Source organism: Podarcis raffonei, chromosome 11 (genome assembly GCF_027172205.1).
Source record: "Podarcis raffonei isolate rPodRaf1 chromosome 11, rPodRaf1.pri, whole genome shotgun sequence".
Classification (NCBI taxonomy): domain Eukaryota; kingdom Metazoa; phylum Chordata; class Lepidosauria; order Squamata; family Lacertidae; genus Podarcis; species Podarcis raffonei.
Window position 1 is genome coordinate 49730483 of NC_070612.1, and position 25784 is coordinate 49756266.

General features: G+C 39.9%; 1 protein-coding gene across 1 annotated transcript in view; it reads right to left on the minus strand.

Moving 5' to 3' along the window:
* FBN2 (fibrillin 2) overlaps positions 1-25784 on the minus strand; it is a 150410-nt gene that overhangs the window by 23003 nt on the left and 101623 nt on the right. Inside the window, exons 32-50 of the mRNA XM_053409269.1 lie at positions 24697-24819; positions 21004-21126; positions 20502-20627; positions 19920-20042; positions 19288-19410; positions 18107-18268; positions 16486-16554; positions 14249-14374; positions 13111-13236; positions 11794-11946; positions 10867-10935; positions 10393-10518; positions 8603-8728; positions 8136-8261; positions 7401-7517; positions 5891-6019; positions 4997-5116; positions 2640-2765; positions 1354-1506 (exon numbers count right to left, since the gene is read on the minus strand). Of these exons, the coding sequence (XP_053265244.1) occupies positions 1354-1506; positions 2640-2765; positions 4997-5116; positions 5891-6019; positions 7401-7517; positions 8136-8261; positions 8603-8728; positions 10393-10518; positions 10867-10935; positions 11794-11946; positions 13111-13236; positions 14249-14374; positions 16486-16554; positions 18107-18268; positions 19288-19410; positions 19920-20042; positions 20502-20627; positions 21004-21126; positions 24697-24819 (2346 nt within the window). The remainder of the gene's footprint in view (positions 1-1353; positions 1507-2639; positions 2766-4996; positions 5117-5890; positions 6020-7400; positions 7518-8135; positions 8262-8602; positions 8729-10392; positions 10519-10866; positions 10936-11793; positions 11947-13110; positions 13237-14248; positions 14375-16485; positions 16555-18106; positions 18269-19287; positions 19411-19919; positions 20043-20501; positions 20628-21003; positions 21127-24696; positions 24820-25784) is intronic.

The window sequence follows — 25784 nt, forward strand, 5'->3', positions numbered from 1 at the left end:
GGAGCCGCCCAGACTGGCTGGGGAAACCCAGCCAGATGGGCGGGGTAAAATAAATAAAATAATAATAATAATAATAATAATAATAATAATCATTATTGTCATCATTATCATCATTTAAGGTGATTCCTGAAAACACTTACTTAGAGTAGTTCCACTGAACTATTGGAAATTGGATCAAGGATCTGGTTGGACAAGTAGAGGCTCTATACACCAGTTGTTTTTTTACCACTGCCTCTTGAAAGCCAACTACGGCTGGGCAATACCTGGTTTTCAACATCACGATATATCACCAGCTAAACATAACAATATCTCAATATATATCTGCAGCGGCAGAGGGTCCTGCCAAACCTCCTTGCAGTGGTGGAGGGAGTGCTACACTTCCCCGCAGCAGCAGAGGGCATTGCCATGCCTCCCCACAGGGGTGGAGGGCCTTAAAATGTAAGGAAGTAGTAGATTGAATAAAAATATTAAATAAACCTCCATATAACATATTTAATATGTTTTCAACTAATTTAAGAGTAATTTAAGTGATTTACTAGTCAAGTTGCATCTGCTTCCCCACTCAGAGGTCTAAGTGGAATCTGTGCATGCATAAGCCCCTCTGAGTTAACTAAACTTACTTCTACTTTCCTGGGAACTTTGACCAAGCCATGGCCGTGGTCCCTCCTGAATTGTTAGCAGGCTCTGCATAGTTAGCTGAGCTCTAGGTGCAAAGATACTGGTAAAGCTGAGTTTACTGGTTTGTGTGAGGGCTTATCCTCATCTCTTACAGGTTAGGAGGGAGGAGGGAGAGAGCAAACAAAGCAGGAGTCTCGGTGCCTGCAAATTATCTGCAAAGTATCACTAAGGTGGGGACAAGGGTGGCGCTGTGGGTTAAACCACAGAGCCGAGGACTTGCCGATCAGAAGGTCGGCGGTTCGAATCCCCGCGACAGGATGAGCTCCCCTTGCTCGGTCCCAGCTCCTGCCAACCTAGCAGTTCAAAAGCACGTCAAAGTGCAAGTAGATAAATAGGTACTGCTCTGGCAGGAAGGTAAACGGTGTTTCCGTGCGCTGCTCTGGTTCACCAGAAGCGGCTTAGTCATGCTGGCCACATGACCCGGAAGCTGTACGCCGGCTCCCTTGGCCAATAAAGCGAGATGAGCGCCGCAACCCCAGAGTCGGCCACGACTGGACCTAATGGTCAGGGGTCCCTTTACCTTATCTCTAAGGTATTGGTTCAGCTGTACCACCCCCTAGGAAGCCGTTAAGTCTCCATCTTTGGTTCACCTGTATATTGCCTTGTTGCAACACTTGTCACGATGTAATTCAATTTATTGCACAGCCCTAATGCCAGCACATGTTTTTCCTTTACCTTTTTCTTCCTTGGGACAAAGTTCACAGGGATCACCCCATCCTTCTCCTGGCATCTTGCTGCAGCAGCACTTTGCCTTGGTGGTGTTAAATGCTTTCGGCACAGAGCACTTGCCATTCTCAAAGTTAGTGAAGCAGAAGCTTTGTCGTGTATCTAGGGGGGAAAGCAAATGCCATAGAATTACTTTAGACACCGGGTAGCTGGGTAAGTTAATCAAAATCAAAGGAATGGTTTCACTTCTCACTTGCGTGGGAATTCCTGTCTGAACCTCTATCAGCAGGAGGCATTATTTTGTAATGCCTTTTCCGTGCACTGAACCCTTTCAGTCTGCTTATACTAGGCGTGGGGAAACCTCTGAGAAGGAGTTGATGGGGAACATTTCAGACCCACCCACCGCTGAAAATTACTTTTGTAGTGAAAATATTTCTATCCAAAAATGGCGTAGTTCAGTTTCTTCCCCACCCATCCCACATCACCCATCAATCCCTCTCCATCCATCTACCCCATAACATCTTTTAATTCTCATTTGTATCTCCTTCAAGAATTATTTGACAACTGAACAATCCCACACATGTGCTAAGTCAGCCTGTGGATTTTTGTACAGCCAGCTTTCATCCATGTGGGCAAAACTCAAGACATTTAAAGCATGGCATCCAGTAGGCTCGGTGTGGTATTTTGTTTGTTGCTGAATTAATCTCAGTCTAATATTGCAGGTGGCTGTTTAAAAGTCATAGGGCTCTGATCCATTTGGAAGAATTGGGCAATTTGCTCCCTAAAAAAAGTTCAACAACTTAGGGTTGTCTGGGGAAAAAATGGGAGAGTTCCTGTACCTCTTTTCTAGAAAAAAAAAAAGCACTGGTGTTAGGCAAGGCAAGCTTTCAAATCCATTTTTGCCTGGTCTGGGCTTAGCATGGATTTGTGATTGAAGATGTAGATGGAACATCCATTACATTAAATATTCATACTGGTTTTTTAATTGTATTTGTATTGCTTTTATTGCTGCAACTGGGCCCGCAGCAACTGGTCGAGCCAAAGTTTGTCTTTCTGTTGTGTTTTAAATTTCAAGCATTGCACGTTCATCTTTGCATGTGTTAATGATTGTATTTTCTTTTTATTATCATATTAGCCATCCCAATAAGTTTTTAAAGTGTAAAGGTGAGGTAGAACTTCTTTAAATAAATAAACGTGAGATGGCCCAACTTAGCCAAATGATTGTTTATTGAATGGCCCTCCTTTCTGAATATTTGAGCTGACTGTTAACAGCCTGCTGCAACCACTGTGCTTACCAAAACATCTCCTGCCATTATCAGATATCACAAAGCCTGTAGGACAGATGCACTGGAATCCTCCTGGCGTATTAGTGCAGGATCCAAAGAGACAGATGTTGGGATCCTCGTTGCATTCATCAATGTCTGAAAAATCATTTATTTATATCATAAAATTTATACACAAATTGATTGTAAATAAATAAAATTTTAAAGATGGTTAACACGAAAATGTGATTACAACATCAATCCAAAATGGTATTCATCTTGTGTGTTTTCCAGAGAGCTGATGGGAAATAGTGCATTTAGCAGAATTGATTTTTAAATGAGCAAACCAGTTCGTCCTGTTTTAAAACAGCAATTGCTTTATAAAGTCTACTCTAAGGCTGTGCCAGTATATTTGGTCATCCCCTTCCCCAACAATTTGGGGAAAGGCAAAAAGAAATTGCCCATAAAAAAGAAAGTGAGTATGAGAACTAGTGAAACAAATATTTGAGGGGTGGGGCAGGGGTTTGTCTATTCCTGTTCCATTATAACGTAGTTGGGGGCTGTTTGCATCCTCTCTTCCTTAACCATGAGCTGCAACTAAGAATTAACCTTGGCTACAACTCATGCTTAATGGAAAGAGAGTGTTTAACTACAAGTCAAAATTCAAAAAACACACTAAACCTGACTTTGACTTAGCTGCCGCCTCATGCCATGCTAAGAGGACTGAGAAGAAACACAGTGCTTGCCATCTCCTTGCCAAAAGCCCACACATTTGCACTAAGACATTCTTTCTCTTTGTGTTATATGCTAATGTATCCGGTGTCTTGCACATGATATTCACTGCAGCCCCAAAATGCTGTGCTTTGAAAGGTTTCAAAGAAAATATGACTTGGATTACTCTCAAGAAAAACAGTTAATATTGCTAGCAATAGCTGCCAAAAATATTTAAAAGCTGGCAAGAAAACAAATTAATAAATGCACTGTGTTACAAAAGTTAAAATCTCCAAAAAAATGTATTGCTCAAGATAAAAGTCCAGCATATTTAAGCAAGATTTTGTTCCTTGATTGATGAAGACTACTGAAAGCACACATGAAGTTTTCCTTCCATCTTTATCTGGGCAAAAATTCCACTAACATCAGTTAGTTTGGCACAGAGAAGACATGAGGATTTACTTCCTGTATGGTTAATTTGAAGATATTTAGGATTGGCTGTCTGGTACCAATATCTTTGTTTCTTAGTTTGATGAAACACATTGTGATTTGCATGGATCCACTTTCTCATTTGATAGCTGTGTGTTACGTTTTTTCTCCATATAATGAAAATCTGAAGCATCTAACGTTCTAAAAGCACTGGTATATTATTTTGTACCAAAACAAAAAATCCTTAGATGTTGAAATAAACATCAAAGCGCTATGCAAATAACTCAATTACCTTTATACACTAGGTGTGCATTTGGTGCGGAATTTAGCTGCGCATAACTATGAGCATTAAGGCTTAAAACAGAAACCATCTGCTATATTTCTGAGTCTGGGTGCGTTTGGATGTGGAGATTATTGAATTAGTTTTTCTGGTTATAATGCAAGCACTTCTTGTCCCACTTTCTAACATTCTTTTTACACTGTATCTATTACCAGCTGTGTTATTGGAATTGCGGCTTTTTGATTGTTATATTGCCATGGCATGCTAAATTTCATTTCCACCAGTGGACACGGTGTAGCACAACCGTAGATGTGACCAGGCGTGTCGCCATGAGTGATTTTGTTCCCTCATGATTCACACATGAAAATGGTGGGAAGGTACTGTATACTAGAATACTACTCCAAATTTGGTGACATGAGCTGTAGTGGCATGATCCATGAAAACTGTGGGGAAATTACAGCACAAATGCTCCTGTGATTTTCTAGGTTAAGTGGGTTTTTCCCCCTGAAAGCAGTTAACAAAGAAATGGCTTCTACTAAATTCCACTAGATTTCCAGAACTGGAATTTACCTCGAGTGAAAGATCACATAAAATGAGAAAGTTATGAGGTAAGGAAACTTTAGGGAAATAGAACAAAATGCTGTCTGAATGCAGTCTATATTTTCAGACAATTTTTCAGCTAAGCTTTCTCTATGTACTCGCCAGGGGGGGAGGTGTGTGGATTTGTTTGTTTGTTAAGCAAAGATTTTACGAATCACAAACCAGCATATTTCCCCCCTGATTTCTATTAATGAAATGCCATGAATTTGAGTTTGTTTCTCATCACAAGCACAAGCATGCCGTATCTTGAAAGTCGCTACATTTGTAAATGAGTGACACAATCTTTGCATGTTATTTCTACCACATCCAAAATACCTGTTCTTTACTGTGTTAGTATTGAAGTTCAAAATAAAATAAAATGCAACATTACCAATGCAGCTTTCGCTTTTTACTTCATACCCTGGTGGGCAAATGCACCTAAAAGATCCTTCCAAGTTCTGACATGTACCAGGGAAGCATGAGCCAGCAAGCACCACACACTCATTAATATCTCAAAAGAATAGAAAAAAGACAAAATATGTTAGAGATTCTAGAAGGATTACCTACAGTCTGAGTATGCAATAAGAGAGAAGAATCTAGATCAAGATCATTGATCCTCCTTCTCACACTTTTGTCTGTCCTTTGCTGTGTTAAGTAACCCTGCTCCCATATGTAAATAACTACTACTACTACTATTAATAATAACAATAATAATAATAATAGATAATAATAAAATTTATAATACCACCCTTCACCCAAAGATCACAGATTTTACAATATAAAAACACAAAAATACATAACAAATGGAAACAATAGCACTCCTCGCCCCTAGCTGTTGCTGATGGGGAAAAGTTCCTTACTCACTCCTTTGCAATGAATTCTGCTGTTCAGTTTAGCATACAAGAGCCACATAAGGCAAATGTATCAACCAAAATTGGTAAAAGAACAGAGATTTCCTGAGAAGAGGGAGAGGCTCTGTCTTACTTGTCTGATAAAGGATTGTGTTTCAGCTGCAGTTCACAGCTATCCATAAATACCTGCCGGAAGTGTTTTGTTGCGCTTCTTTAACTTATTTAGTTTTTTAATTGAAAGACACTAGGATATATGTGACTGAAAGACACTGTAACATGACTGTGCAAACGTATACCTCAAAAAGCAGCAGAATTGTATGTTTGTGCAAAAGTAAGTCACACTGTGTTCAATGGGATGTAATCCCAGATAAGTGTGAATAGGATTGCTGTTCTATCAATGCACATTTACACTAGGTAGTTGCTTTCATACATACCAATACAGTTCTTGCCATCTGGAGTAAGTTCATAACCTTCATGACATAAACATTTGAAAGAACCAATTTCATTGAAACACCTCCCATTTCTGCACACCTGACCAAAGAAGGAACTGCATTCATCAATATCTAAATGGTTAACAAAAAGCAACAAAATGGTTAACAAAACAAGGGCAACAAAAAGCATTAATTCTATCATGCAATAATTGCAAGCTACAACTCTGCTTTGGAACACATTTTTAAAAGAAAAGCCTGACTAGCTTTTCAGGTACCTTTTAATTTGAATAACTTTCTAAAGAATTGCTTGAAGTAACTGATATTACAGTTTGAAGTCTGGTTTATTCTGTTATATTTTACTCCAAGAAGACCAATTTATCCTAACTAGAACCCAATAAGGCAGACATGTATGTACAAAATATTTTTTTAAAAATATGATCCCATTGAGATTCCAAGAAGGAATTTTGGAGGTGGCTCTTAGAAATATTAAGTAACAAATACAATTTTTTGGAATTTTTTAATCCTAATCATTTTTAGTCACTTTTTAAAGGTTTGAATTTTGTAATTTACATTTAAAATTTAAAGTAAATCCATCATGGATGGATAGAGTAAAGCCCATGAAGTTCTGAAGAGACTGGTGTTTTTAGTTTTGACGTATCTCAGTTCTGGGCTGAGCTTTTATGTTTATTGTGGCAAGGCCAAAATTGTAAATTTTTTGAAATCTCAAACTCTCATGAAACAACTCATAATGGGTTGAGATAAAAAATTAAAATTTTAGTTTCTAACTTAGTTTTGATCATTCAACAAGTGTACAAAATATAAAGAAAATAGGATGACATGAGTTTAAAAAGTTGGATCACTGGATATGGAATGACCTACTAGCAGTCTTTTCCCATCCAGTTTAATCTTCTGCCACCACAAACAGCTATAGTGTTGCTGTTGGTGGCCCAGTCAGTAGAAACTGCCATTCCACACCAACATAGCCCTAGGACGATGCTATGTGACAACATAGTGTCATTCCAAGGGAGGATAGGAAGGGGCACCAATAGCAACTCTGCTGCCACTTGCAGGAGCAGCAACAACTACATTTTAAATGAATGAATGAAAGGGGGAATGCCACTGCTGTCATTTCTTTCCCTGGGGATATCCTTCCCTTACAAGTGAAAACTACACAATCCCTCTCCCAAATTCTCAAAGTTCATCCCCTGCTGACCATTCTGAAACCCTCATTTTCAATGAGAAAAGATGACTTCTGGCTCATATGTAATTCTCTCTTCCGAAATTTGTGGTCCTGATCTAGTTGGTGGTCCCTGCAACTACTTGAAAGGTCAAAAAAGGTGTTTGAAGCTGAAATAGTATAATACTTTCCCCCCCAAAATTATTTCCACAACAGAGTACAGACCTTAAATAGATTTGTCTATTAAAAGTCAGAAATTATCATGTTTTTATTTGAACTGCTTGCACCATCCCTCTTCCTAAATGAAAAAGTGTAGTTTTCTATTGATTCTCTTACCCATACAGTCATTATTATGTGTAAGCTCAAATCCTGGATAACATAGACAATTATATGAGCCAACTGTGTTTTTACACGTTCCATTTCCACAAGGATGTCTTTCACATTCATCAACATCTGCAGAGAGAAGGCATTAATACAAAGGAATTATTATTTGTAGAATCATCTCAGGAAACTGGCTTATTTTCCGGCTCCGCTTTTTATATTTCAAAGTTTCGCAATGATATAATAAATGCAATCACCACATTTATCTGACAACACATAACTTATATTCATTTGAAATAGAGGCTCTTGAGAGTCCCACGGACTGCAAGAAGATCAAACCTATCCATTCTAAAGGAAATCAGCCCTAAGTGCTCACTGGAAGGACAGATCCTGAAGCTGAGGCTCCAATATTTTGGCCACCTCATGAGAAGAGAAGACTCCCTGGAAAAAACCCTGATGTTGGGAAAGATTTAGGGAACAAGGAGAAGGGGACGACAGAGGACGAGATGGTTGGACAGTGTTCTCGAAGCTACCAGCATGAGTCTGACCAAACTGCGGGAGGCAGTGGAAGACATGAGTGCCTGGCGTGCTCTGGTCCATGGGGTCACAAAGAGTCGGACATGACTAAACGACTAAACAACAACAAATAACAGTATCAACCCAACCATCACTCACCAAAACGTCAATTAATTAAGGTGTTCTAGATTTTCTAATTCACGTTTTTACACGGATAACATTCTCTCAACATACCCATACACATAGTTTGGTCATGGGATGCCTTAAAGCCATTTTGACAGATGCAATGGTAAGTTCCCTCTTTATCCACACACGTTCCATGACTACATACATTAGGAATTTCCTGGCATTCATTGCGATCTATAACAAAAATACACAAAACACATGGTATACATTATTGATTTGTGGTTTTGGTATTGCTCATTTGTTACTCACGTTTTACAATCTGCTAATGATTACTGAAGGTGAACTTAAAATGTCCATTTCATAAAGAAAGCCGTAGCACAAAAATCCTACTATTTGTCTGTTCATGTTAAAGTCGGATACTGGTAGACATGACACGTAAGTCAGGGAAGCAACATAATTGTAAGTGTGCAAAAATAAAAATAAAAAAAGCAAATTCGGAACAGGAAAACTGCCACTATTGTAGACGGAATATCCATATAAAAGAAGCAAAATAGTGAATACAAGTTATTTCTTACCAACACAGGCACCATTGGGTGAAAGTTTGAAACCTGCAGCACATTCGCAGCGGTAACTACCAGGGCTGTTAATACAATCTGCATTTCGTTGACAGAGATTGTCACCATTGCTGCATTCATCAATATCTGTAAGATCAATAATTCTTAGTCAAATGTCAGTATAGGTGTCCTTCATCTCTTTGAGGTATTCAGATACTTTTTGTGCTCTACATTGCAGTGGGCATAATTCAGCCAATGTTAAAGAACTTTCAAATCCCACTTACTTCAATTAGAGAATTTTCAACACAATCTTAACATACCAACTGAAATCAATGGAACTTAAATGTGCTTATATCCCTTATCTTTGTGTTCATGCCTCTGAAGTAGTGACCAGCACATTACTGAAGATGCCTTTATTTAATATCCTCTAAGGAAGAGAAAAGATGGGATTCCTGCCAAACAGGTAGAAGAAGACTGACAGAAACTAAAAAGTAGAGGAGGAACCCAAGCACATTCTGTATCCCACAACCATACCACTCCAGAACATTTTTCATCAGAGCATTTAACAAATTCTTCTGCTACAAACAGCAGGAATGCAGCACATTGTACACACAGAGCAAATGCTTTGAATAATGTTCCTGCCTCCCTTTCTCTAAGAAATCTGCCAGGAAGATAAATACAATCCTGTGAGACCAGACAATAAATGGATTTAAAGAGAAATACTTATATTCATGGAACAAAGGGCAACTAATGATTATGGTTCAAACACTTTATGGAATTACTGATAAGAGTTTCAAAACCTAGGTCAGGAATCAACTGATGCGCAGCTTTGCCTTTTCAAAGACAAGCGTCTTCTACACCTTTTCATTAGTCACTTTTTTCTATACTTTTCTAATACCAGCTGCACTGGCTCCCAGTAGAGTACAGGATCAGGTTTAAGATGCTGGTTTTAACTTTTAAAGCCCTTCACGGCCTAGGACCCTTGTACCTATGGGACCTGGTATGTTCCACGGAGGACCTTACGGTCTTCAAATAAAAACATCTTGGAGATCCCGAGCCACTGGGAGGTTAGGCTGGCCTCAACCAGAGCCAGGGCTTTTTCGGCTGTGGCCCCGACTTAGTGGAACGCTCAGTCACAAGAGACTAGGGCCCTGCGGGACTTGACATCTTTCCGCAGGGCCTGCAAGGCAGAGCTGTTCTACCAGACCTTTGGCCAAGGCACAGTCTGACCCCCTCCTTCTGTAATCCTCATAGAACTCTAGCCCAATGGTTGCCATTAATTTGATTTTGAATTGATTTTAGAATGAATTGATTTTAGAATGTATTTCAATTAATTGACTGTGATTTTATGTAAACTGTGCTATTTTTACTGTTGTTAGCTGCTCTGAGCCCGTCTTTGGCTGGGGAGGGTGGGATATAAATAAATTATATTATTATTATTATTATTATTATTATTATTATTATTATTATTAAAAATAACTGCTGCTCTATTTTGAAGATATATCCACAGGACTGTAATTTACTGGAGCAGATCACAGACAGTTGCATAGTAGATATGTGCATGGTACGTTAGCTTGCACTTCCTCTCTGCTGGTCCATACAGCCAGGTTAGGCCATTGTGTAGGACTCAGTCAGTACAATCAGTTCCTCTTTGATCATTACCCGACCTGGAGGCAGGTGTGCTTTCTAGGTGTATTCCCTCCCTGCAAAAAAAAACCCCACTTATGAGCTGCAGTAAAGTAGGAGCGGAGACTGTTGCTGAAAAGGTTCTTGCCATGAGGATAAATCATAGACAATACAATTTACATCACCTTCACAGACCAAGAGCAGGTCATTGTAGCTGAATCCTGTTGGGCATTCGCAGCGGAAGCTGCCAATCTGGTTAATGCAAACACCATTTGCACAAATCCCTGGGATCTCTTTACATTCATCAATATCTAAAAAATAATAATCAATATTTATTAGTCAAATGCAATGACAAGCCCTGCTTTTTCTCAGTTTCTCTATGCATGAAATAAGGAAAATAAAGTGGTAATAAAATTTACCTAGAAATATAATACTGTAAATTGAATATAGCAATTCAATTTTGATTTTAATCAATGCTTTTTGTATAAAGGAAAAATCCATATAGGGGAGCTTTATACATAAAAAGCTGAAACTTTTTCCCTGTCATTTTAGTTTCTCACACATCTTATACATAAATAAAAAGGGGGTAGGGGGGAAAAGCCTCTAGTTTTCAGATTCATGCTGCATTCATTAATCTGAACATAGCTTTAAAAACTCACCAACAGCTTTGCCTGTGTGGATGTCGAATGTGAAGCCAGGAATATTTCCACATATTGACTTGAATTCAACTTAAAAGGAAAGAAAGTGGGGTGGAATCAAGGAGGCTGAATATAAAAATAACTCTTGGACAAACCATCCATTTACAAAAAGCAGTAATCCATTTTATTGAATAAGAGGATCCCCCCCACACACACACACAATGCAGCCATAAACAAATACGTTATTTAATCCAAGTATTAGCTTTAATGTTGACAGAATTTGGAAACCGAAAGACAGCACTGACAAGGAAAACCCCCAGTGTGGAATTATATAGGATTAGTAATTTTGATATACAAATAATGGGCTTTGAGCTCTTCTCTCTTCCCATCTTGATTAGTGACAGGAAGGACAATGGCTTAGAATACTTCTGGGGAAGGAAAAATGTTATTTTCAGTTCCTATTTCCTCTTTCCGTACTGATCAAAGGAATACTGCACTGCTTTGTTTTCCTTTATGCTCTATTGTTATAGAAGAGATAGACTAATATATCTCAGCTATTGGGTTTTCGTAAGTTTTGTCCTATGTGATAAAAAACAGTTGCCTGTATCTTTCTTCCGGTGTTTTCTTCTAAGAAAACTTCTTTTAAGAAAAGAAATATACAGGTAACTGTTTATCACATGCACTTTCAACTAAATGGAAAAAAAGCCAGGAAACAAATGAAACTAATATTTTTAATATCCCTGATACCTACATTTATTCACGAGGTTGTTGGGAGGTATAACAGCTCCTGAACATTGTGTTTGCTTAAATTGACTGCCAAGGAAATAATTGAATAATATATTACTGTATTGGCTCTCTAGGAATCTGTCCAGAAAGGGGTGCATATATCTTAATATTAATTTGGGCTCAAGAGTCTTTACAACATCCCCTGTTAAGTCTAGTTTTTACCTGTTCCTGGAGTTGGGCATGGTTCACAAGGTTTGTTCCAGGCTTTCCCAACATTATAGGTGCAGCAACACATCCTCTTGGTCACGTTGAAAGGGAGTTCATTGTCGCAAGACGTTCCATTGTAGCTTCTATAGCAAAAGCTCTTTCTCATATCTGTACATGTAGAAATCGCATGCTTTTAAATGGGTATTTTAAAGTATTAAACATATAACAATTGGATCTTGAGCCCTGGCTTTCTTTTTTCCTATACATCTAGTAGATACCTGCTTCAGCTGAGTTTTTTTTTTTTTGAACACAGATTAACTGCAGCTGGATCTATTCTCTGTGTTTTACTCAAGAAGATTGGGGCAGATGCTAGATCTTCCCAACTACAATGGGGGAATTGGTTCATTTTTAGCTGGAAGCATTTTCACACACACACCCCGGGAGCCGAGAGGCAGCTGCGACTGGCTGCAACCACCACCCACCCTGGGACTGGGTGGGCAGCCATTATAAGCATGCTTAATTGAAGTAGACATAATCAGGATTGAGTTATAAGATCCAGAAAGCATATTTAGTACACAATAAAAGTAACTTACACAGCTGTTTTATGGAATTGGGGGGTGGGGAGAATCTGTGGCAGACCTACCACCACTTCCCTTGTCCTGACAGCTTGATATATCTAGGGCAGGATATGTGGGGAGCCCTTTTTCACCCCTCTTGTCTTTCTCCCTATTTATCTCCCATTGAAATCAATGAAAGGGAAATTAACTATGCAAGCTCTAGAATCAGCATAGCTCTTGGCCTTTTTTGAGCACATGTCATGGGCTTTAGATCATGCGGATCCCAAGCTCTGCAAGGCATCCATCCACCACCCGAACCCCACTGGGGATACATCTGTACCCACAGAACTTTCTACTGGTGGACCAGAGGCTTTACCAGAGGCATAGATGCTATCCTACTGTCTGACCTCCTCTCCACTAGTAAACTGGCACCTAAACACATTCAGAGACTCCACAGCCATCTTCTGGCCAGATGTAGGAATGCAGCCTCAAGCTATGACTTAAGCTATTTCAATAACCATGCACATTTCCACAAATATTAGTTTAACTGACTTTGACCAAGCCAGATATTCCTCTGAGCCATTCCAACACCAATGGAGGCCTCACGTGAATGCTGTCCAGCTGTGAGCCTGGATTCTAGATCCTATGTGCTACTGAAGAAGCTGCATAGGAACAGCTGTTAAGTGTAAACTGGGCCTAAATTTTAGGAACTCATCTGGTCTTCAAACTCTTCTCAATATCATGGTAGGAAGTGGAAATATAAAACGTAACATACCCATACAGTTGTGGCCTCCATTCACCTGCATGTATTCTGGAGGGCAAATGCATGTGTAGTTCCCCAAGGTGTTGTAGCATGTCCCAGGACCGCAGACGCCAGGATGTGCAACACACTCATCAATATCTGTGGGAGAGCAGGGAGACTCAATAAGCAATTAAGGTACAACAAGCAAGTGCTCAATAAATAACAACATATAAGGCCAAACTGAATTGCCAAACAATTATTTATCATTTGTGGACAAAGAGGCTACGTAAGAGTTAAACAATGAGTCCACCATCTTTGAATCCAGTGTTTGGGATTTTCCTCCTCTTCTGAAGTAGCTATGGAGCTGCATGGTAGGAGTTCACCCACCCCTTACACAGTGGTACCTTGGTTCTCAAACTTAATCCATTCCGGGAGTCTGTTTGACTACCAAAAGCATTTGAAAACCGAGGCGTGGTTTCCAATTGGCTAGAGGAGCTTCCTGCACTCAATCAGAAGCTGTGTAAGCTGCATCAGACATTTGGCTTCCGAAAAACGTTCACAAACCGGAACACTTACTTCTGGGTTTGCGGCATTTGGGAGCCAATTTGTTCGGCAACTAAGCTGTTCAGGAACCAAGGGACCACTGTACTGCTTTCCCACTGAAAAAATCACCCACCTGAAGCTGTTACTCAACCATGAAAAGCTTTGTTACAACAAGTAACATCTGAAGCTGTAATTCGTCTATGAAGATGTTACTTGCAGCAAAAAGCAGATGCAGGGGCGAACAATATCTTGAGAAAGTATGTGGGATTTAGGTTATAGTCCTAACCCACTAAAGTCATTAGTTTAAAAAGAAAAGAGAAATCAAAATGGCCTGTATCTTCACATCAAGTTTGACCCTAAGTAGTATCAATTAGAAAGTAGTGTGCATATTCATGATTACCCTGGGAGATTGTCTTAATAGAATGGATATAAAATAATAACTGAAAAACTTGATAACTGAATGTGTAAGTGTAAGTTTCGAATCCTAAAAATCTACAACTTTAGGTCTAGTATCTGCATTTTATCTGCATGCTTTCGGGTGAGGGGTGCGGGGAGAAATGTCCGCAGGGAAGAATATTGTTTGAGAAGAAATGGGTGCTCCACTATGAGAAAAGATAAGAATTTTTACCTTCACAGATCCGAGTTTCTTCACTGAGGTAGTACCCATGGGGACATTCACACTGGAAGCTGCCAAATGTATTGATGCAGTTTCCACCTTGGCAGAGGCCAGGCAGCTCTTGGCATTCATCTATGTCTGTGTTAAGAGAGGAAGGCATGTTTTTTTGGCTGATGAAAGACTATAGCAGACTACTATAGCAGACTAACAGATTGAGGTTGAATCCTGACAAGACAGAAGTACTGTTTTTGGGCGACAGGGAGCGGGTTGGTGTGGGGGATTCCCTGGTCTTGAATGGGGTAACTGTGCCCCTGAAGGACCAGGTGCGCAGCCTGGGAGTCATTTTGGACTCACAGCTGTCCATGGAGGCGCAGGTTAACTCTGTGTCCAGGGCAGCTGTCTACCAGCTCCACCTGGTACGCAGGCTAAGACCCTACCTGCCCGCGAACTGTCTCGCCAGAGTGGTGCATGCTCTAGTTATCTCACGCTTGGACTACTGCAACGCGCTCTACGTGGGGTTACCTTTGAAGGTGACCCGGAAACTGCAATTAATCCAGAATGCGACAGCTAGACTGGTGACTGGGAGTGGCCGCCGGGACCACATAACACCGGTTCTGAGAGATCTGCATTGGCTCCCAGTACGTTTCCGAGCATGATTCAAAGTGTTGGTGCTGACCTTTAAAGCCCTAAACGGCCTCGGTCCTGTATACCTGAAGGAGCGTCTCCACCCCCATCGTTCAGCCCGGACACTGAGATCCAGCACCGAGGGCCTTCTGGTGGTTCCCTCATTGCGAGAAGTGAGGCTGCAGGGAAGCAGACAGAGGGCCTTCTCGGTAGTGGCGCCCGCCCTGTGGAACGCCCTCCCATCAGATGTCAAAGAGATAAATAATTACCTGACATTCAGAAGACATCTTAAGGCAGCCCTGTTCAGGGAAGTTTTTAATATGTAACGCTGTACTGTTTTTAACACTGATTGGGAGCCGCCCAGAGTGGCTGGGGAAACTCAGCCAGATGGGCGGGGTATAAATAATAAATTGTTGTTGTTGTTATTATTATTATTATTATTATTATTATTATTATTATTATTACTTGCATAGATGGCTAGCAGAGAATGACTTTTGCCTGTTTTTGTTTATAAATCTGCTCAGCTTTTTATGAAAAAGATCTGATAAAAGTATGAGCCAGCCAAAGTACAATTAACTCCCACTAACTGCAGTACGAAGGATCGCAATATAAATTAAAGTCTTCCCAAAAAGTCAATGGGTCTTCAAATACTGTGCTCAACCATGACCAGGTCGCATCATATTTTATCACCTAGGAACATATGTCCTGTAATTATCACTTTTTGGCGCATTGCATGCATGCTGAAAGCTTAAAAGATCAGTTGTAAAACAGTCCGAGTCATGCTTCCAATTAATTTTTTGATAGGGTGTTTGTAGACACAACTAACAGACTCAGAATGAGCCAAATGAATAAGAATAAGGCAGCTGATAAAGGAACACTACACATTACATTTTCCTTTTAGCAGTAAAGCTGCCAAAATCCAAAACAATTTAGGAACTCAAAGTTTATAAAGCAATTTGCAGATTGCTGGGAAGCTCTTAACAGATGGAAAAACTCAGGTGAACGTGAGGATCTGGATTGCTGCCATTAAGAAGTTTGAAATGGCCAGCACTTTAAAACAAAGCTGACAAAATGCATACATTTTAGTTTCTTCTATGGAACTAACAGATTTCACTACCTCCCCATTATAGACATTTTACAAAACCGGACTCTTGTTTAAGTCATAAAAAACTATAGTGGTTATTTTAAAAGAATTAACTTCTTTAACTATGTTAATGACCGAAATCAAGACCCTGTTATACCACTCACTCAGCCTTCTCAGTGGAGAGGTCATGTTTAGTGATATGTATGGACACTGAATGTGTAAGTTTATGTCTAAAGTCAATGAATACAACAAACACCATTATATATATATATATATATATACTTCATCATCATCATCATTATTATTATTACTATTATTATTATTATTATTATTATTATTATTATTATTACCTCACCCATCTGACTGGGTTGCCCAGCAGCTCCCAATGTAATTAAAAACACAGTGAGACATTAAACAAAAGAGTTTAATGGTTCTTGTTTTTGTATTTGTTTAAAAACCAATAAAAATTTGTTGTAAAAAGAAAAGGAAGGAAGGAAGGAAGGAAGGAAGGAAGGAAGGAAGGAAGGAAGGAAGGACTTACCTTCTAGAATAATAGTGATAGGATTTGGTCTGAAACCTTCACCCCCTGGACAGAGAGTATTATATTCACCTACAGAGAAAAGAACACAAGCAAGAATTAAACAAAAGGCTGTGGGAAGATTAACACACAGATGGCTTCAGCTGTTGTTTTTCTTTTGCATAGTCCTGTTCACAGCTCATGAAATTTATCATCTTAATACGAACTGTGTTTTGACTCTCAAGGCCCCTATTCTCGACCCCACAACAAATCACACAGATTTATAATAACTTTGTCTGGAAAGCAGCTCATAGGGACCCCATTCAGTGTAGTGTCCTTTTGGACTCTTACAGTCCATACATACTTTATGTCCATGCAGCTCTTTTCCCACCAAAGCTGTCCTACACAATATGGAAAACAAATATTTTCAATGTGTCTATACCATGTATCTGAAGTGAATACATTTGAAGGAAGATTATAATTACTAATAATTCTTTGGTGTCTTTTGCAGATGCTTTGGAACAACAGTTGTTCTAAACTCCCACTAAGTACATGGCAAAACACTTTATATTAGTGTCCCTAAACATGCTTTCAATTTTACACACAGGAAAAAGGATACTTAGGTTAACAAGACACTTAGGTTAAGGCCATCATGTGTTGTCACAAGCAAAGCTGGGATCCTTGATTCCTGCACTCAAGGCTTATGGATCACATCTGAGAACCTAGGCATGCGTTTCCATTTAATGAGCACTCACACTTTACATTGTGGGTGCCCTTTGCAGGATCGCGCGTGGTGCTACAGTTCCCAGGGAGCTTACTGGCAAACAGGGGCTGGCTTGCCTCTCAGTGTTACTTTTTGGAGGTTCACACCCAGCCTCAGTAATCAAGTTTCTAGCTGGGAGGTGGGGACCAGCCCCATTTATAAATAGGGGGTGGAGCCGACAATAGCTAGGCAGTCAGCTCTGGAGATTCACCCTCCCTACACTCCCTTTGTTTCATGTTTCTTGTGTGCAGGTTAACATCTTCTTCCTGTTTAGCGGGTGGTCTTTGACTGGTTGCTGTTGAAGGACCGGGAAGAAATTTTCCCGCATTGGCATGTTTTGCCTTCCCTGAAGCAATTTGTCACAACTTGGTTGTGGCCTTGGGTGGAATCCTTTAGTCTTTTCTTCCCTATATTGGGGGGGGCATGAAGTGGTGACTCACCCCCCTGCGGCGGCAATTCCAGGGTCCCCCTCTTAAAGGGGCTATATAATGGGTGTCACTGGCCATACACTGAAAGGTTGTGTGGGGATATGGGCTTGGCTGCCTGCTACACTTACATCTTGCAGAGCACCCCCATATCCCATTTAACCTGATGAGACCCAGTTCCCCCCAGCTGGGGGGCTGGGAGGGATACACGCCCAAGGCCTAAGCCAAGGTCTTCCTACATTCAGAAGTTTAATAAAGTTGTGGCCCAATTTTAATTCCATATAATGTCAGTTTTTATTCCTTCCTTATGATCCCTGGGGGCTGGGGCTGTCGCCGCCTGGTCACGCAATGATGATCATGTATAAAACGCAACCACATGAAATGGTTTTCACTCCTTATGATATACTGTTAGTATTTTTTCTTTTCGTCCTTGCATCTAAGAGAGTCATTTCCTTACTGCTATTTACAGGCGGACAGGTCTCGCAGGGATTTCCCCAGGCCTTTCCTAGAGAGCAGCAGCAAGAGGAGCGACTGACTCCAACACCAATTTCCGTGTTGCAGGATAGACTTCCATCCCCTCTCGGTCCATATTTCAGGTAACAGTTGCCAACTCGATTATCTGTGGAGAATGAATGGAAAACAGTTGTGCCCGCCAGCCACAGTCATGTGAAACACGCATCATGAATGCTTTCAGTAGTAAACCTCATAATCTTACATTAACTTCAGTAATTTTTCTCAGCTTTGACCTAAATGTGAAGCTGCAACACCAGAAAAGTTCTTAAATGATCTAAGGGGGAAATGGGTAAAGCAAGTCATAACTGACTGCCAAGGGTTTGTCAGCGTAACAAGATCACAAAATAACAGAGTAAGACCTGGAAGAGGTCCAAAATGTCTTTTAGCTCAGCTCTCCTCGTCTCACCAGAAGGCAGGAACACTCAGACCCAGTTCCTCAAAAATCACCTGATAGAATCTAATTCCTAGTTTGCCACGATGAGAGAAAAGTACACAGGAAATAGGTGTTTACAGAGCAAGTAAGCACAAAAGACTCAGATAAATGAGCAAAACCGCAAGTCTCAGGGAAAAGCAATTGCCATTTTTGCAAGGGGCATTGCTAATTGGACCAGGAAGAAATGTCCTTCCCTGATTCAAAGATGTTGACCAGTCAGACTAGCATGAGAATGATCTTTGCATCATATAATCAATAGGGGATAATTAGGTGCCTTGCCACACTACCCAATCTTGTCTTTCATTGAGGCAGTTCTTTTTTTGTATATTTTTAAAATTAATTTTCAATTACCTATCTCCAATATATTGAGGCAGCTCTTGGCGTAGCAGAAAATAAGAGCCTGCTGAAGATCGTATGTAGAAATAAAACCTTACTGACTTTGATGGGACACGGTAAAGAAACAAAAAATTGTATTATATTTGTTATAAATTTATTAATTCATCATGAATCCATTTACAGTTGGGATTTTGAAATCAGCATCTATCCTGGTTTGGGTTTTTTTTGCACAGTTCATGTGATATGAGTGGGAAGTACATTTCTCCAGAATTTGTTCCACTGCATTTAAGTAATGAATCAATATTGTTTCATATGGAATCCTTTAACCTTTCTGCTTATTTATTTAATATTCTTACCAACACAACCAACTCCTGTTGGGTTCAGCTGGAAATCTGGAGGACAGTTGCACTCATATCTTCCAGGCGTGTTCACACAGAAACCATTAACACAGTTGATAGGATCTGCACACTCATCAATGTCTAAGGCAGGAAGAAGAAGAAGAAAATTTAAAATTTATGTTTAGCTATTGGGGGGACTATTGGGTTGTTGTTTTTACTTTTATTGTGTATTTTGTGGTTTTATATATTGATTTTCTTCTGTGAACTGCCCTGAGACCCCCAGGTATAGGGTGGTATATTATTATTATTATTATTATTATTATTATTAATCATCACCATCATCATCACTATTTTAATTCAAGAAAAGAGGCTAAAAGTTTTGCATTCTCGTTTCATAATGAATGAATGAATGCCAGTTTTCATCAAACTTCTCCATCAACTGTTTGACTTACCTGTACTTCCTAAAATGTATCTGTTTAACCACAAAGGGATATTTCTGAAATTCTCCTAAACCAATGAATACGTTTTTACACTTCCAGTTCACAGCCACCAACATTCTGGCTGCCATTAAAGAAAGCCAAAAATGTAAACATTTATTTAACAAAATCTCATTCTTCTACTACTACATTCTTCAAGTGTGATGTGTTTACCTGTACAATTTCCTCCAGTTCTATCCAGCTCATAGCCATCATCACAAATGCAGTGAAACATTCCGGGCAAGTTATTGCAAGTACCAAACACACAGATATTCTGGAAGGCACATTCATCAATATCTGAAAGGATAATATATATATAAAAATTAGTTACCCACACATCAATATTGTACATATTCTGAATAATTTGTCATCGAATGCAAATGTGCATTTGAAAATGTAATCTGTGCTTGTGTGGTTTTATTGGAAGCGAACAAGCATGCAGTTGCGTACCCTCATCACATTCTACAATAAGAAACATTTGTCTGAATGCAGTACTTTTCTACATGTCTTTTAGTAACTGATACAAGGAAGATGAGTCCAAATTTAGCTGCAAGGTTTTTGGTCAAAGGCCATGCAAAGTCTTTAAAAATTAAGGCAGCTTTTATCAGAGCTGGCGCAGCATAGTAATTCTTGTTTAGAAAAATGTATTTTCTATGCAAAGCTTGTGCTTGAATGTTCTTTTCAGTGCTTCTTGTGGTTTCGCTCCTGGAATACATTCCAAACCCTGAAAATGCAAATGGAATAGTGGTGAGTTACCTTGGCAAGATCTGCTGTCTGAAGCCGGAGTGAAACCCATCTCACACTCACAACGATATCCACCAGGAATATTCAGGCATTGTCCATTTTCACATAGATTAATATTTTCTGCACATTCATCAATATCTGTTGAATATAATTAAGTTTGATGCTCAATGTAGCAAAAGGGATTTGGTCAGCAAATGTCCATTATAAACATATCTAGATAATTTTGTTAAGTATTACTTGACATAAAGCAAAACTGGTGCTTCCACCTTAGTTGAAAATGAGCAGTGATATTTCTGTTTGATATTTAAAGCCTGTTAGGGGAAATGCTAGTTTTATCCATTACAGAGTAGTTTCGGTGTAAATGCCGTGTTAAGAAATTACACAACAGGGTATGCAGAAAACTAAGTACAGGGGAGAAACCTGGTCTCACAATGTTGCTGGAGCTCTGAATTCTGCTTCTAAAGGAAACAAGCAGATAAAATGATTTCCTTAAACTCTCTTAAATCTCTCTTACCAGAACAAGTGAATCCATCTCCAGTAAATCCTTCTGCACAGGTACAGCGATATGATCCAGGAGCATTCACACACTGCGCATTTACACTACACTGGTGTGTTCCGTTAGAACATTCATCAAGATCTGCCAGAAAAACACACACAAAGGAACTAGAAAAAGGATGCACATGTTCACAGAAACAGGGATTTCCTCAGGAGTAGCCTGCTTGCACAATTGGTTCAAAGAACCAATTGGAAGCCGCCCAGAGTGGCTGGGGAGGCCCAGCCAGATGGGCGGGGTATAAATAATAAATTATTATTATTAATTATTAAAGAGTGTCAGAACTGGCTCTCAGCCATCATGCGTCACAGCTCAGTGAAGGAGCTGGTGCTCTGCATGCAGAAGTCCCCAAGTCCAAGCCCGGCCATCTCCTGCTAAACGTATTAGGTAGTAAGTGCTGGAAAAGACTTCTGCTAGAGAGCCACTGCCAGACAAAATAAACAATGTAGGGCTGAGATGGATCAATGTCTGACTCAAAATGAAGGTAGCTTCAGAAATTGATCTGCCTATTGCTATGTTCAGCGTTAGTGGAACATTTTAAATACTTAACCAATCTTGTTTAAACACTTTTTCATTTATATTGCATGCCTCTGTTATAATGGTTACCATAATAAGAATATATATATATATATATATATATATATATATATATATATATATGCACCAATTCATTAATTCAAGGCATGACTTTATTGCTGTCTGATTCTAGATGGCTGCCTAAGGCAGAACTATTTTTTCAACCATAAATGAAAGGGACTCTTCTCCTTCCAAACACCACATTGATGCATGTATGCTGGTGCTTACCAAGAGAAAGAAAGTGGACAAGTTCAGCACTCCTACAGGAGTGGGGAGGCTGGCAGGCATAGTACACAGGAGATGATGAAGGAGGCTCAACAGGTCACATGAGAAGGGCAGTATAGATGAGGAGAGCAGAGCACATGACCTCCAGGATCCATTATGGGTAGAGGAGCTTGGAGGGCTGTGGACAAGGGAGCCAAGGGGGTATAGGGTTACTAGGTCTAAATCTAGACCTTGCTAGGATATTTCAGCCAGAGTTGGCTTCAATTATCACTGCAACATTGTGACTTGGCAATTGTTAAGGGGTGAAGAGTGCCAAGAACCAGTGGGAGGGAGGGTAGGAATTAATCTCAAATACTGTATTTTTTGCACCATAACACTCACTTTTTTCCTCCTAGAAAGTAAGGGGAAATGTCTGTGTGTGTTATGGAGCGAATGCCTGCGGGTGGCAGGGGGGATCTGCTGCAGTCGTGAGCAGAGGATCCATGGTTCCCCTTCCTTCCCTCTTCCGTGGTTACAAAGCATGGATCCACATGGATCCTCAGGATTTTTGCATTGGGCTACTCCAAACTCACTGTCAGATCACATGTCTGTGGCCACAGCATGAACCACAAAAATCATATATCCACTTTTTCGTTTAGAATATTTTTTTTCTTGTTTTCCTCCTCTAAAAACTACGTGCGTGTTATGGTCTGGTGCGTGTTATAGAGCGAAAAATACGGTATATTGTTTTGAACTAATTAACTCTGACTGCAAGCTGCAAGTTTAGCTTAAATTTGCCCAAAGCGTTAACTTCAAACTTGCTTTCTCATAACCTTTCAATGACATGAAACCATAAAATTATTTTGTTTCTTCCATTTCATTTATAATCTTTACATTTTAAACATCAACTCATTAGCACTGGGTAAATATTTAACTAATATTCTGCTCTAAAAGTGATTGGATTTAACAATTGTCATCAAAGGCCATCTCTAACAATGTTATCAATCTCCTGTCAGTAAGAAGTAAGTAAGAAATCATGAAAAGAAAATGGCTTTACTTTCTTTGTAGACTTCACATAGAAAAATGTTCACAAACATGGAATTATAATAGACTGAGGCATTCTAGAAAGAAGGGAAATTTCTTATCAGAAATTTCTCTCTCTTAGGGAAGAAGGTAGTATTCTCAATACAGTGGTACCTCAAGTTATAAGCACCTCAGGTTACAAACGCTTCAGGTTACAAACTCCGCTAACCTGGAAGAGTTACCTCGAGTTGAGAACTTTGCCCCAGGACGAGAACAGTGCTGGCGGTGCAGCAGCAGCAAGAGGCCCCATTAGTGAAAGCACACCTCTAGTAAAGAACAGTTTCAGGATAAGAACGGACTTCCGGAATGAATTAAGTTCATAACTAGAGGTACCACTGTACTTCAAAAGTGCCTCTCCTATCCAGATGAGAAGCAGGGGCTATGTGCTGATTAAGTTGATTAAGGGACATCCTCTATGAAAATCACCAAAATATTCCTGAGGTGGGAGATTAGGGGGAGATTTTGCTTCAGGAGTTTCTCTACAAATTTGGATTTTGTTGGAACCACAAAGTTGTCTTTTAGGCCCACGGAATACTCCAGCACGTATCCTATTCATATTGTCTTTCTCACACTATAGATCAGTGTGGTCTTGTTTCCACTGAGGCACCAACCACATGAGACAGACAATTACAGCATAATGGCAATGAGGCAGCCTATCTCCTGCTAGAACACTGTTTGCTTTCAACCTTGGATGACGAACAGTTTCCAGGGGAGATCAGTGAGGAATTTCAGTTGGAATATATGGAATGTGGTTATTGAGTCTTATAGCTGGTTGATTCCCAAGTGGTACTCAGATGCTGGCAAGTCCCAAAAGGACTAATAGGACATGGGAATTTCCGTCCTCTCATTTGGCAGTTTGGACAGACTTCTTTTACTTTTGGTTTCCACTGGCACCACTGAAGAACCTGGTGCCAGAAAACAATGTGGCAATCAAGCACCACTTATGGCTAGATTCGTGCCGTGTTAAGTACACATTCCTTCTGTTTCTGACATTAGAGGCTATAATAGAGTCTGCTAGGACCGTGGCTGATAAGAAGAACCTTTTCGGTCTACTCTTCAGATTCTTAGAAACTGATTTCAAAGAGGCAAGTCGGTCAGGAGGGTCAACATTGTAGAGATGGGGTTGGTGACTGATGAACACAACAACACTGAACATGCCTCAGTGTGGCTTCTCCATTTTTATCACAGGGATCTTTCGGGTTTCCTTCATGACATCTCTCACCCAAGTGCCCAATGGCACATCTATTGTTGGAATCTGTAGTTGATCATAATATTCTCCAGGCGAGAATATTAACAAAACAATATATCACCTTGGCTCTAGCTAGGCTGGATGGTCCTACTGAAAGAACCTGGCAACTCAGCAAGGAGGAGAATGTATGGGAGGAGAAAGCAGGAGTGGAATATCCATATCAATAGTGTCGAAAGTTTTGGAGCTCTCATTCCCTAGACAATTTAGAATCCCATTCTTACCTAGGACAGGTAGGCAAGAAAGAGAAGGTGAGGAGTTAACAAAAAAGTGTTTTAAAATAAACTAAGAGCTCTATGGGAGACAGACAGATACTCTCTTCCATGAAGGAGTCAACCAGCAAGCTGGCCCCATTTCTGACCCAAATAGGAAGAGAAGCCTGAAGAATAAAAAATGCCGCCTTCTGTTTCTGGGTGAAACATTTCCATAGCTACTTCAGCCATCCCCACCTCCAGTCAACCTACCCAATGATTCTAAAAATAACCAAGTAACTTAGGCCTACTATGTTGTCAGCTGAACAACTGTATCAATTCATCTCTACTCACCAATACACTTAATTCCATTTCCAATCCATCCTTCTTTACAGCTACACCTGAAGCTTCCTGGGACATTGACACATGAGGCATGCAGGTCACAGTTATGGGCGCCAATCTCACATTCATCCACATCTAAGAAAAGTTGCACATTAAAAAGTTGAATTCAGAATAACAGATATCTTCTGTTCCAAGATAAACTTGGAAACAGTGTCAATATAATACATCCAGCATTATTATTTCACACTGATTTTATTAGAACAGTATCTGATTTTAGGAATTATCTGTAATCCTTGGCAACTGCTCATGGTTAATGAAGAGAGGGCATAACCATGAGTCTTGGCTCAGATGATACAAGCCTTAGCATAGTGTAGTTCAGCAGCAAAAAAGAAGGGTAGTGGTTGTGATGTCTGCTCTAGGAGTCCACGTTTGCACAATCTTACTAAACCAAGGTTTGGCTTGACATATGTGAACCAGATAACTGTAATTCACAATGATATTCTAAAAGAATTCAGAATTATAATGGTTAAGCCTTGTTCTTATTGTTGTAATTAATTAAATTTCTGTACTGCGCATTAACCAAAGATCACAGGGTAGATTACAGTATAAAAACACAAAAATGTGTATCATAATAACAAACAAAAACAATAACCTCCCACCCCCCAATTGAAAAGGGCATAGATTGTTTAATTATCTAAAAGCCCTGATGCATACAGTACAATTCCATGCATGTTTCCTGAGCAGTAAGTTTCACTGTGTTGTTTGGGGCTTCCAGCTAAGTATGTATAGGTTTGCAGCCTTAAATACTTCAAAAATAATGGTTGCAATATGCCAAGCATTTCAATGGGACGTCGGTAGGAGCACAAAAGCAGTGGTACTTGATAAAATGGTACTAATAGCTAAAAAAATTTTTAAAGGAGCATACTAAACTCAAAAGTAACTGCAGTTCTGAGTTTTGCTCTGCAGGACTGCTTCCCCACAATTAGATATGTGCATGTACAAAGAGGTAGGGGGAGCAGGTGGCGCTGTGGTCTAAACCACTGAGCCTCTTGGGCTTGCTGATTGGAAGGTCGGCGGTTCAAATCCCTGTGATGGAGTGA